The sequence below is a fragment of the Cynocephalus volans genome, chromosome 11 (assembly GCF_027409185.1).
Source record: "Cynocephalus volans isolate mCynVol1 chromosome 11, mCynVol1.pri, whole genome shotgun sequence".
Lineage (NCBI taxonomy): Eukaryota > Metazoa > Chordata > Mammalia > Dermoptera > Cynocephalidae > Cynocephalus > Cynocephalus volans.
The window spans coordinates 38,177,184-38,191,373 of NC_084470.1; the positions used below are offsets into that span (position 1 = coordinate 38,177,184).

General features: G+C 35.4%; 1 protein-coding gene across 2 annotated transcripts in view; it reads right to left on the minus strand.

Annotated features, from left to right (window-relative positions):
* Positions 1–14,190, minus strand: part of NGLY1 (N-glycanase 1) — a 50,250-nt gene that overhangs the window by 32,589 nt on the left and 3,471 nt on the right. For both annotated transcript variants that reach the window (XM_063114081.1, XM_063114082.1), the window contains exons 2-3: positions 10,528–10,642; positions 7,348–7,593 (exon numbers count right to left, since the gene is read on the minus strand). In XM_063114081.1, the coding sequence (XP_062970151.1) occupies positions 7,348–7,593; positions 10,528–10,642 (361 nt within the window). The remainder of the gene's footprint in view (positions 1–7,347; positions 7,594–10,527; positions 10,643–14,190) is intronic.

Consider the following 14,190-nt stretch of genomic DNA (forward strand, 5'->3'; position numbering starts at 1 on the left):
GTTTAAGGTAGGCCAGGCTAAGCTATAATGTTCTGGTGAGTTAGATGTATTAAATCCATTTTTAATTAGGGCAGGTTTATCAGAACATAAATCCGTTGTAAGTGGAGGAGCATCTGTAGTGTAATTTATGTAATCCCTATTGAAGGACACATAGGTGTAGTAGTCTCCCCTTATCTGGGGTTTCACTTTCCATGGTTTCACTTACCTGCAGTCAATTGCAGTCTGAAAATGTACAGAAAATTCCAGAAATAAACAATTCATAAGTTTTAAATTGCATGCTGTGATGAGTAGTGTGATGAAATCTCTCGCCATACTGCCTGGGACAGGAATCATCCCTCTGTCCAGCACATATATCCACACTGTATACGCTACCCACCTGTTAGTCACTTAGCAGCCATCTTGGTTATCAGATTAACTGCTGCAGTATTATAGTGCCTGTGTTCAAGTAACCCTTATTTTACTTAATAACGGCCCCAGAGAGCAAGAATAGTGATGCTGGCAATTCGGATATGCCAAAGAGAAGCCGTAAAATGCTTTGTTTAAGTGAAAAGGTGAAAGTTCTTTACTTGAGGAAAGAAAAAACGTCATATGGTGAGGTTGCTAAGATTAACAGTAAGAATGAATCTTCCGTAAAATTGTGAAGAAGGAAAAAGAAATTTGTGCATAATCTATATAGGGTTTGGTACTATCTACAGTTTCAGACATCCACTAGGATCACAGAATGTATCATCTGTGAATAAGAGGAGACTACTACTGTATTACTTTACCTTTAAGAGCAGTTGGTTTATGAACAAAAAACTAGACATTTAAATCCTATGACCAAATAGAAGATTTCTTCTCTTAATAAAGATCACATACAGATCCAAACCAAAAGGTTGTCTTATGGTTGGTTTATGATATGATTAAGTTTAAAAATTACCCTGTTCATTTTAATATCATCATCTAATAATATTATTTTCATAATTTCAATGAAATAATCACAGATTATGATATCTTTTAAATAAATACATACTTAGTGAAAAATGGGCAGTAATTTCTAGAGCAATAAAAGGGTTGATGAAGAACTGGCTGGTTAGCTCAGTTAGTTAGAACATGGTGCTGATAACATCAAGGTCTAGGGTTCAATCCCTATACCTGCCAATCCCCCCTCCCCCCCAAAAAAGGGTTGAGGAAGAGTTCTTAACAATTTCATATACATTCAATAAGTAGTCATGTGCCAAATACAGGCATACATTAACTGAAACATACTGATTATACATATCTGTGGGGCAGAGAATTGAATATTAATATCTGTGTACAATATGGTATGATCAAATCAGGGTAATTAGTATATCCATTATTACAAAATGTAATCATTCTTTATGTCCATTAACCAATTTCTTGCTAACCTTCCTCCCCTTTTCTTTCCCATGTCTAGTAACCACAGATTTGTTCTTTACTTTTGAAAGTTCAACATATTATTGTGATTGTCCTTCCTCCTTCCCTCTCACTTTTTCACTCTCTCCTCCCCCCCCCACTTTACTTTCTTAGCTCCCACTTATGAGGACACGTGGTATTTCTCTTTCTGTGCCTGGCTTATTTCACTTAAGATGATTTTCTCCAAACTCATCTATGCTGCTGCAAATGGCACAATTTCATTCTTTTTTATGGCTGGGCAGTATTCCATTGTGTATATATACTACAGTTTTCCTTATTCTCTTATCCAGTTTTCCATTGATGGACTTTTAGGTTGGTTCCATACCTTGGCTACTATAGACAGAGTTGCAGTAAACATGCGAGTGCAAGTATCCCTTCGACATGATTTCCATTCCTTTATCCACCTGGGTTATTTCAAAAAGAGATCAGAAATTCTTCTGCTTGCTCTAGCCTGCTGCTTAAACTCTTGGTTGCATTATTTTGTTGAATGAATCCTTCAGTTCCAGGAGTTCTGCTACATTCTTTTTTAATGTATCTATCTCTTTATAAATTTCTTACTTTATATCCTGGATTGTTTTTCTCAGTTTATCTCAGTCATTCATCTGAGTCTTCTTGTATTTCATTGAGTTTCCTTAAGATTGTTGCTCAGAATTCATTTTAAATCATTTCAAAGATTTCCTGCTGTTTAGGGTCTGGTTTTTGTGAATTACTGTATTCCTTTGATGGTGTCATATTTTCTTGTTTTTCTATATTTCTAGTATCCACATGTTGATGTCTGGTCATCTGGTGGAACAGCTGCTTTCTTCTACTACTCTAGAGTGGTTTTTGAGGACAGAGACTCCTTCCTGTACGTGTGTTTTATATTGACTGTTGGGTAGGGTGTTTTAATTTTGGTTTGGGTAGACACAGTAATGTTGTCTCTCTGTGATCACTTTGACCATATTCAATGTCTGGGTTGAATGTGAGTGCCTCCATGGCCTAGGCAATAAGGCATTCAGTGGTTCCTTGCTCAAGTGAGTGATACTGTGTTGGGTTGTCGAGTATGTCAGTGAGATTTTGAGTTCTTGGGAGAAGGCCCCGGGTGCCCTGATGCTTCTTGGCTGAGGTGGGTGACCCTGGGTGGTCATGTTGGCATCCTGTCTAGTGTCCTATGACTCTGATAGGTGCACTGGGGTGTAGTGGAGTTCCTCAGCTTGAATGGGTGACTATGGGCAGGGTTTCTCTTTCCCGCAGGCAGAGGCTCCTCCAGGAACCTTGCTTCTCCTGGCTGGGGGATGGGTCGGTGGTGGATGGCTATTTTCTTCTGTACTCTGTTTGGCTATCTTGAGTTTCCGCACTCACTGGTGGCTCTGTGTGTGTCCCTCTCTGGATCAATACAGTTGCATGGGCTGTGTGAGTAGTTCCCATCCCTAGGTGCATGACCACAGGGGCAGCATAATTTCCTCTGTGGGTTGGTCCATTGGGTTGTGGGGCTGCATTTACTCCTCTCTTTCCAGAGGCTCTGCTTGTGACCCTCCCAGTGTCAAGGCAGTTGTGTGATCTCTATGAGTAGTTCCCACCAGTGGGTGCACGGGTGTGCTTGCTCACCTTCTTCCTCTTTCCTCCTGCCTGGTAAAACACAGAAACACCTGGATCTGGGTGAGGTGGAGCTGGTTACACCTGGGATGGGCACTGGTGGGGAGCAGGTAGGACTATGGTGTGGGGAGATGGGCGGCTGTAGCCACAGCACTCTGAGGCTGGACCATGCCAGCTGTGGCTGGCAGCAGTGAAGACATGCATTTAGACTAGCAGTGTAAACATTCTGAATGCATATTTTAAACAAATCATACTTCAGAATCAATTTTTCAACCGATATAAAGTTGCAAAACTAGAAACATAATGCTTTTAATATTCTGAGGCTCTGTGTCACTTAAAAATTGTTCTTGCTGTTTTGAATCTGCTTTTGGAGGCAAAGTGTATAAAAATATATAATGTGTTATCAGAAAGTGATTTCCATTAGGAACACTAAACATTCAGCATGCATAACCAGCAAATTTAAACATCAGGTGAGTCATTAGGGAAATGCAACTTAAGCCAAAAAGATACATTTAGCCACTAAAATGACTATAATGAAGAAGGAAATAACAGATGTTGGTGAGGATACTAAGAAATTGGAACCTTCACACACTGCTGGAGAGAACGTAAAATGGTGCAGCAACTTTGGAGAACAGCTTGGCAGTTCTTAAAACATTAAACATAAACTTACCATACAGCCCAGTGGTTTTACTCCAAGGAAACTACCCAAGAGAACTGTAAACATATGTCCACACAGAGACTTATACATGAATGTTCATAGCAGGATTACTGATAATAGGCAAGGAGGGGAAACAACCCAAATGTCCATCAACTGATGAATGGATAAAAATGTAGTATATCCTTACAATGGAATACTATTCAGTAATATTACACAAAGTATAAGAAACCAGAAGCAAGACTAGATATTATATAACTCCATTTGCATAAAATGTCCAGAAAAGGCAGCAAAGTAACTCTCTAACCACCACTGCTCCCATTTATTGAGCACCAATATATTCTAGTATTTTATTTCTTAAAGAAAAAGCTTATTGGCAAACTTCAACATTAGTGACTATTATCTTCACGTTTATTTCAAAATTTTACGGATATAGTTTTAACCAAAGAAACAGAATAGTTATAGTGTTCAGCAGGATTTATCTAGTTTATATATAGGTTAAATGCTTTTTAAAATCTCTCTCTTGTTCCCTGACTTTGGTTCATTTCAATTCCCAGTTAGTATCCCCACTCAAAATGGGCAAGGCAGGAGAAAATAATTGCCAAGTTCTGTAATATAGCAACTAATAGTGATAAAAGTGTAAACAAAATACTTTTTTAAAAAATGTGTATTCTAGTGCTCCATGCATAACCAAGAGTTGTCTATAAAAAACAAAATTCATTCTAATTTATCTCAACTCCTTTAAGAAATACAGAAAAAGATATTTTGTCTCAAGGCCTAGAGTAGTAAGAGTTGATATATACTAGCCTACTAATAGCATACATCTTTGAGAAAGTTTACTTTTTTCTAAAATTTGTTTTGGCAATAGAATGACATTCTATTTTTAGTATAGTGTCCAGAGGTTTTCTGGTGATTGACAGGACTTTACAGACCTCAAACTATATCTGAATTTCAAGGTTAAGAATCAATAAAAGGAGGAAGGTTAAAGAATATTCTGAAAATGTGAGTGGATTTCCTGAGCCAGACACTAACAAATTACTACTTAGTCCAGGAAAAAGATATTTTGTATAATAAAACATTTTCAAGCTTTTTTGTAACACTGGTTAGCAGTGTGCATTTTAAACTATAATACTGCAATTAAACAAAAGAAAAAGAGAATTTTAAAGATATATTCTAACACTATAATTAAAACCTCTTAAGAAAATGTGTTCAAAACAAAGATGTTAAGTGAGCTGCTGTATCTATGTCAACTACAATGGATTAAATGCGTCCACCAAAAGTTCATGTATTGGAAACTTGACACCCACTGTAACAGTGTTAAGAGGGTAGAAATCCAATTATGGTATTTGAAAAGTGACTGATCCATTAATGGAGTAATGCGTATGGCTCTGATGGCTTTGAAAGGAGAGCAAGTGAGAAGGTCAGCTCTCATTTTCACCATGCGACACCCTGGTTGCCACAGGACCTGTAGAGAGTTCCCACCCAGAAGAAGGCCCTCACCAGACGTGTTCCCTGAACCCTGAACTTCCCAGCCTTCAAAACTGTAAGAAATAAACCTCATTTCTTTATAAATTACCCAGTTTCAGGTATTCTGTTACAAGCAACAGAAACAGACTAATACATCAACCTTAACTACAACACTGAAGAAGAACCAAGGATTCCAAGATGGAATGCACATGCTCCCTAGGAGGCACAAGAATCTAATGGAGTGCTTCTTAGATTTACTTTTTATTCCACCCTTGAATTTTTTAAATGACTATTGCATAAGGTACAAAACATATTAGCATAAAAATAAGTAATTTATCAATAAATATACTCCAGGTTATGTGCTCAACATTTTATCACTGATAAGATGTACAACCAAAAAAGAGTGGAAACCACTGTTCTAAGACAGTTATTATTCTGTCACTTTAGAGTTAAGTAGTCCCACCTTTGTGACTCTGTGACAATTTTGTACTGAATGAAGCAGATCTGATACTCTGCCAAAAGAATTATTATTACTAAGAGCAAACCTTTAAAGTTCTTTACAATTTACAAAGCTTTTCACATATGCTACCTCATCTAATGCCCACAGCCATTTAGTATCATTATTATTTGGTCCAATAGTATCTAGTAACAATTTCTCAGAAGTACTCATAAACACTAGCTGTGTTTATCATTACTATGAACAAACACTGGGAAGGTAATAAGAGGAGAAAATATTTTAAAGACATAGGTTAACTTAAGCTAATTGAGTCATAAAACAGCATCTCAGAGGGGTTAATTTTTCATGAAAAAAGTTAGCAAACCACTCAAGAATTACATAAAAAGGCAAAAAAACATTGTCTCTCTGTCTCTTCTTTTGTCACCCCCTACCACCTTTACTTTTTATTTTGTAAGGAAAAGCTTTAGGCCTTCCCAGCCTAGACTAAGGAATGACTGCTCATTATTTGACTATCAAGAAGCGATTACAGGCTCTAGAATTATTCAGCTAGAAAAAATTAAAGGTGGATTTAATAATTGACTCTATACAGATGCCTCTCTGTATCTATGGGGGATCAGTTCCAGGATCCCCTAGAGATATCAAAATCTGAGGATTCTCAAGTCCCTGATATAAAATGGCATATTTTTATATAACCTATGCACATCATCTCATATACTTTAAATCATCTCTAGGTTACTTATAATACCTAATATGATGTAAATTCTATGTAAATAGTTTGTATACTGCATGTTTTTTAAAATTTGTACTATTTTGGTTGTATTGTTATTTATTATTAGTTTTTGGTGTTTTTTGTTTTTTGTTTTTTTTTAAGAATATTTTTGATCAGTGGTTGGTTGAATCCACGGATACAGAACCAGTGGATAGAGGGCCAATTGTATAAAGTTCTGCTGTATGGAGGAGACTGACAAGGTGTTCTATCAAAATTAAAATAAGAGGATATGAGTTTAAGTTGACTACTGATGAAATTACTATAGAAATATCACAAAAATTTTTCTGACAGTGAAAAATTAGGAGAAGAATATACTTAAGGACCTCTATCAAAAAGGATTTTTGTAAACAGAAGAATTTCCTATTAAATGGGATCATTTAAGTTCACCAAGAATGCCTGTAAAACATCAGAAGTTTGATTTCAGTTCTTCAGAAGTATATATCTATGTATGCTAATAACTAAACTTCATTAATTTTCTAGCATCCACTACCAGCAAATGATGTATTCTTATTTACATTAAACCTAAAGAAACTGATGTTTTTTATTGAATTAAAGTGTTGATAATGGTTGGGCTGTTGGAATTAATAATCTTCATGGTGAATGACAGCAGGTAATATTTAGATCAGAAGAGTCAATGCAGTAGAGGAAATCTACTAATTTGATGGCCACACCCTTGTTCAGCAAATACATTATTTTGTTTTAGGTTAAAGACATATGCTAATTTGTAGGCAACAGATACATTTATAAATGATATGTTAAACAAAACTTAAGTTGTCTCAGAAGCAATAAGCCACAAGATTTAAAAATTTAAATAAAAGCCACTTTTCCCACTTTTTTGACAAATTTGACAATTTTTTAAAGAGCTGAAGAAATCTGGATGTGTTAGAGTTGTAAGAACTAAGAATATCTGGAGCATAAGTTCAGGAATAAATCATAACATATTACAAAGCTTTTGCTGTTTCAACATTTTGAAAGGAACAGTTAAGAAAGGTTTAATTTTAACATTACCATTGGACCAGATGGTGGATTTGATGACTGTCCTTGATGGTTCCCTGAATGCTGGGTTAACCCATTAGGATTTGAAGACTGTGCTGTAGGAAGCTGGGTACTGGTGGCAGGTTGCTGAGATGATTCTACTTTGTGGCTCTTATTTGATCCATCCAATCTGCTACTTCTCTCTATGGCAATTAGATCACGAATTTTTTGGAGCTGCTCCACTGAAGCTTTTTTAGGAAAGATAAGATGTGTTTCTCCCTGGAATTTGTAAAATTAAGAAAAATTTTAACCTTTCCTTTATACTGACAGTCATTCCTATATATATATATATATATATAATGAGGCCATACTTTAGAATGTATCATATTAACAATTATATTGTTTTCTTACCATTAGGGAACTTTCTTATACAGTCAAAGTTATATAATGCCTAAACATAAACCAGAAAATTTGTCTCCTTGATAGCATATGATGCTTATCCTATTTAATGTGGTTCAGAGAACCTTTAAAAATATATATGATCTTTCAGGAATAATAAGTCAGAAACCCATAAAAGTTGCAAAAATGCAAACTTCTATCTTTCCCCAACAGTATATCATACTACTATTCTCTATGAAATAATTATGGTAGTAGAGATACAGTTATACAAATGGATCAGGGATCACATAAAACTAATATTGTAAGAAGTTACATAACATCCTTTAAATCTTCTAAACTCAAGTCATTAAAGAAAAGCTACAAGTCTGTGTAAGGGGTCCACTAATATTTCCAAGATAACAAAAAGTACACCCCGATAGTCAATTCAGAGTTATGGATTGTTAACAATTATAGAAAGGTGGTCCAAACAATACAAAACAAATAACAATAAAAATCAAGTCTTCAAGTAGTGTTTCATTTAATGAATACCCATAGTATGATCAGAGTACTATAAGATAAAGTAAACATTACAATAAAACCCAAAATGTAAAATAGTCAGCAAGCTACAAAACAAGAAAAAAAGAGATGAAAATATATTCAATCAAGTTTCAAGGTGTTGAGAACCAGCACTGTTAAAAGAGTAATTCTGCCAACTGCAAATGAGATAAAAAGTTTTTACAACATGCATTTGACATAGACTAGTAGACCTTCAGCATTTAAATTAACTCCACAATTGAGAATGACCTTATTTTCCCTGGTGATGGCAGATGTATATCAACTAACCAAGACATTACTCAATAATGACATGAAAATCAATTCCATATAAATCTTTTTTAAATAGCTGGAAGAGGCCAACAAACTCCATATATTATCCATAATAACTATAAAAAAGACTACTACCATTTATCTTGTTTATGTATTCTAGGTACTGTGCTAAGCATTTTACATACATTGTCTCAAGTAATTCTCACAACCACCTTGAAAAGTAGGTATAGGTTTATTCCCACCTTTTACTTGAAAATATAAAGGCTCAGAAAAGTTCTTACATAACCTTCCTGATGCTACAGAAGAACTGGCAGGGTGGGGATTCAAACTGTACGACCTTAATCATGATGCTATAACTGACTCCATCTTAGACTGAACAGAGACCAAAAACCACTAGCTTGCATAAATAGCTGAAAGGGATGAGCAAACAGAGAACATCTCAACAACTGTCCTAATTACATACATGATGGACTGGCAACACAATGACTTTACCAATATTAGAAAACAAACATCTCACATTTATAATAAGGCCTAGAAGGAAAAACCAGACATATGGTTTAAAACCAAATATGGGGGCATCTGCTGTAGATTGAATGCCACCCCAAACTCACGGAGGCTTAATTCCCATTGTAACTGTTTAGGATGGGAAATCCTTTATGGTACTTGAAAGGCAGGGCCTTGAAGAGGTGATTAGTTTCTGAGGACCATGCCCTAGGGAATAGATTAATAATGGTGTTCTGGGTGTGGTTCGGAGTGCTTTAAAAGGACAGCACGAGAGTCTCCCTTTCTCTGCTCTGTCATTCTGCCATGTGAGACCCCTGTGTCACTGTCATCACCAACAAGGCCTTCACCAGATGTGTTCCCCTGGAGTTTGGACTTCCCAGCCTCTGAAACTATAAGCAATAAATATTGTTTCCTTATAAATTACCAGCTCTAGGTAATTTTGTTATAAGCAACAGAAATAGACTAATAATACAGCATTTGATCTCATACTGTTAGTGGAGCAGCACTAAGAAAGGCAGACAACATCATGGATAGAGAAGGAAAAATGTTATTTCCTCAGAGGCCTTCCCTGACCACTCATACTTATGTAGCTTCCTGCCACTCTAGTTGCTTTTTATTGTATTATCCTGTCTTATTTTCTTCTTTGCATTTGTCGCCTTTGCTTTCACGTCTACTGTTTAACCTATTAAAATGCAGGTTCCATGTGAGATGGAATAAGATCTGCTTAGTTCACTATGGTACAGGGCCTGGAATGCGCTCTGGGGACGGAAGCAGAGAGGCAGGAAGGAAAGTGCATCCTACAGCAATGTGGCACCTCTTTAACGATTTCCACAACTGCCAGTTCTGAATGCTACTAATTACTGAGTCTCCATAATGCAGTTCAACTTCTTTTAATACTCCACAAACTAGAAATAGTTAAGGATATAAACAAAGAAAATCCACAATCTTGTTAACTACTTTCATTGTATCATAAAATTAAACTATGCCACAAGATTCCAGAAGATGGAAACATCAAGCTTATCTTTGGAAATAGTAGTAACAAAAAACCACACTGAGACTCCTCTCCTGTTACAGAAGAAAACCCTTCTGTGTGGGAACACAACCCAGCTTTTCTGTGTTTACTTCAGATTCTTTTTTATTTATTTATTACTAGAGACAGGTGGTTAGACCCTATTAGTATTCATGTGTGCTCACAAACCAGGGTTTGCTAAAAATCTAAAGGGAACCAAATTTGCTCCTTGGATTGTATGTTTGGCCTGCTCTTATTCTAAAGGACTGAGACTTGTAAGAATTGCCCCTGTGGAGAATTGTTATATTTTACTATGATTTTAAAGTGTATTTACTATAATTTTTAAAAGTCTTATAAGTGAAGAAATAACTATTTCTACAGATTCTCAAAATGACCAATTAATAAAAAAATACTATCTTATTCAAACGATTATTCACCAACACTATAATGATTGCTTTGTACATGATGTTGAGAGAGAAACCCTTGAACATACTTACCTCTTCAAAGCCCATTTCAAATAAACATTCAACGGCTCCTCTGACAGGCAAGAGTCTAGTAGAAAAAGCTGTGTTTCCAATCCGGATAGATCTATATTTTTCATCATTAGGGTTTCTGATTAAAAAAAATAAGTTTGATTATATAGAATTGATATCTTTCATAGTATTTTTGCATTCCTTTTCACATTTTACACTGGCTACACTCCCACATGGTAGTACAAGTGTACTTCAAACAGTTCATGGAAAAACAGAAGTGAAAGATAATATGAATCTTTCCATGAACTTTCTGAAGTACCCTCATACAGACTCCAACTTTAAAGAAAGAGGAAGCAGTCTGGAAAAGTAATCCAATTTTGTGATTCATACCTCAGTATAGATTTAGTACAACCTCACTGCTTAGTTTCACAGCTGACAATATTAATGCTCCTATAAGGAACATCCATGTAACATTTTAATTCTGTGCTGTTAAAGCTAGATACCTTTATGAGTCTTTTAGGTTTCTAAAAGAAAAAAAAAAAATCCATGTAAGCTCAAGAGAAGGAGCAGAACATTTTGCCTGTTTTGTTCTGATGGATCCCTATCATCTAGAATGGTGCGTGGCACTTAGATGGTGGTTAATATTTGCGAAATAAATTAATAAAATACACTAAAAAGCTATATAAAAATAGATCATTGTTCCATGAAGACTTTACTTCTGACAAACATGAACCTAGGTATACCTTTACAGTCACTTGATTTTCTTTCTTCCTCAGACCAAGGATTGTTTTTACCATAAATTCTGCTTCATTCAAGATATATTTTTGACACAGCAAGTAATAAAATAAAAGGAAGATATAGATCTCTTTTACCTCAACTAAGATTTTGAATAGTATACATGGGCTAACTAACCAGCACACAAAAAGATTTGTTTTGAGATTTTTAATAAACTTGATAAATCAGAAAGATTATTTTCAAAAAATCAGAAAGAAAATACAAAGTTAAGATAATTACAGCATTACACTTAAAACAACTTAAGAACACAGTCTAGGATGGTAAGTAAGTTTCATATCTGGTATCAACTCCCTTAAAATGGTACTGACTTCCCCAAGCACAATGTTATGAAGGATTTTGAGGCTGTGTCAGTGGTCTATAGGAAGGAGTGCTGAGGCCATCTGTCAGGCGTGTGGAATGGGGAACAGGAAAATGCTAGGATTTACCATCCATGTCCTAACTGTACATGTTCCCTAGATATGCTGATATAAAAACAAACCCCAAAACCAAATATTTTAATTTTGCAAGTTTAACAAATTTTGTATTTGTTTTCCATCAAACAATTCCCTATTGCCAAATTGTCATAGATATGAAATAAATCTTTTAAAACCTTTTCCCTAATTTCAAAACTTACACAAGCTTATTACAGAATATTCAGAGACAAAAGCTCTAAATACTGCTATTCAAAATGTCCACAGGTTGGTGCTGATTTACAAACTCTTTGCTACCCATCCATGAGAAGTGCAGAAATTGAGAGTGTTCAGTAATTGTTATAGCAATTTGATATTGTCATCAAACTTCCCTGTATTTCACAAAAATTATATGTCCACAAAGGATTGGGAATTAAAAACAAAAACACTGTTGTCACAATTTAAAAAATCACAGATAGCTGAGAAACACAAAGAATTACTTCTCTTCTACTCTTTTATTCTATATATAAGATCAGGGTTTCTGAATCTCAGCACTACTGATGTTTGGGGCATTTGTAGGGGGGCTTCCCTGTTCACTGAAGAATGTTCAACATCCCTGGCTTCTGTGCCACACTGTGTTCTAAGTGTGCCTCTCTCTTACCACTTAAGCAAAAACCATTAACCTATAAAATAATCCTACATTTATCAAAGCTAGTTATAGATAAATGAGGCATCTTTTCATTACAGGCAACACATTCCACAGGGTGATCAACATGTCAGTACCACCAGGATGATATATCCTACTGGTTCAAAACTACTTGACCTATTTATACCTATTTTTTTCCCAACAGCTTTCAGATCTCTACAAGAGATCTCAGAGTCTTCCTCTGAGCTTTATTTTCTAGTGTTTCTACCCTCTTTTACCACTTTTTAAAAATTCTTATAAAACTTACACTGGTTGTTCTGTTATAACTTGTTATTTTGATGTCGTTGTTGCAATATAACTGTTCCTATATAGTTTAGATTTTCTTCTTGAGTTTCTAGTGAGTAATTTTCTATCTTTTTACATCATCTCTGGACCTCATATATCATGTTTTTCTCATTATAAGCATACCGCAAACAGGATACAGCAATTACAGTCATGTCTAGTTCCCCCAAATCCTATCTTTCTCTTATTGAATACTTTCAGCAGACTGGCCACAGTCTTGAGCATAGCTAATGCGAAAAGTCTGTCCCTGAAGCCCTCAAAGACTTAGAGAACTTGGCTGTAGAGCCATCAGACCTCAAACCCATCATCTGTTTCCTGACCATGTAAAAGTGCCACACAGACACTTTCTTAAACTCTTAACTTTTCAGCATCACCCCAGTGTGTCCACTATCCTTGAGCTCATTTCCACACTCTTCATCCTGCAGTGTCTAAAATATCTCTAAGGATCATCTTTATTTTTGCTTGATCTTCATCTTCCTTTAAATTTTTTCTGCAGACTATCTCAGTTTTTGCTGTAACCCTTTGACGTGTGTTTTTTTTTTTTCTTTTTCCTATCTGCTGTCCATTAACTATTTCTGTAACTTGTAACATTTATCTTGCTTGTTAGAAATTATTTTGCAACTTTGCTTGGGATTTTTTCTTTTTCTTTTTTGGTTGTTGATAATGTTAAATGAATGAGGTCTTAACGGGGCAGCAAAATTTCTTGTACCTCACTCAACCATCACTTTGAACATATTTTTGTGTCCCCCTGTCTTACTCCCATGTTGTTTTTATCTACTAAATTATTTAACTTATGGAAAATTGGTCTTTTTTTAATATTGAATGATAGGAGAAAGTCATACTTTTCACATCAAAAGTCACAATCTACCATATTTCTAAGATTGTAAGACATGTTAGAACTTTTTTGGTGGCTGACCTGTACAGGGATCTGAACTCATGATGTTGGTGTTATAAGACTGCACTCTAACCAATCAAGCTAACCGGCCACCCCAAGACATATTAACAGTAGGCATCTCAGAAAAAAATCTTGATGCTCATCTCTATTTCAGAATTTCAGAAACTCTGAGAAATATATCTGATCATTTGCTAGCCCTCTTCCTCTTTAGAATGCATAATCCCAGAAAGGGTTCATGTAAATGAAAATTTAGTATGATTACTTCCTATAATTTGTATTTTTTTTATTAATTATAAAAGTTGACTTGTAGGTCATTTAAAAAAAATTATATCTAGTCCCCCTGAAAATCAGTTATTCTGAGATACACCTAAATTTTTCAAGAACATCTATATACCTTAAGAATCGTATGGGAACCATTTCTGGCTCTACCTTTCTCCGTTTCTGACAATAAGCAAAACTTGTGCACCAAATCTAGTTTAACATGAAAAACTGAAAAATGGTAACACAGATCACATCAGCAGCAGCTATATATTATGTGTCAGACCCTTTATTTATGAGGGTACTTCAAAAAGTTCATGGAAACATGGGCAGGAGGGGAGACAACTAGCTTTGTATCTCAT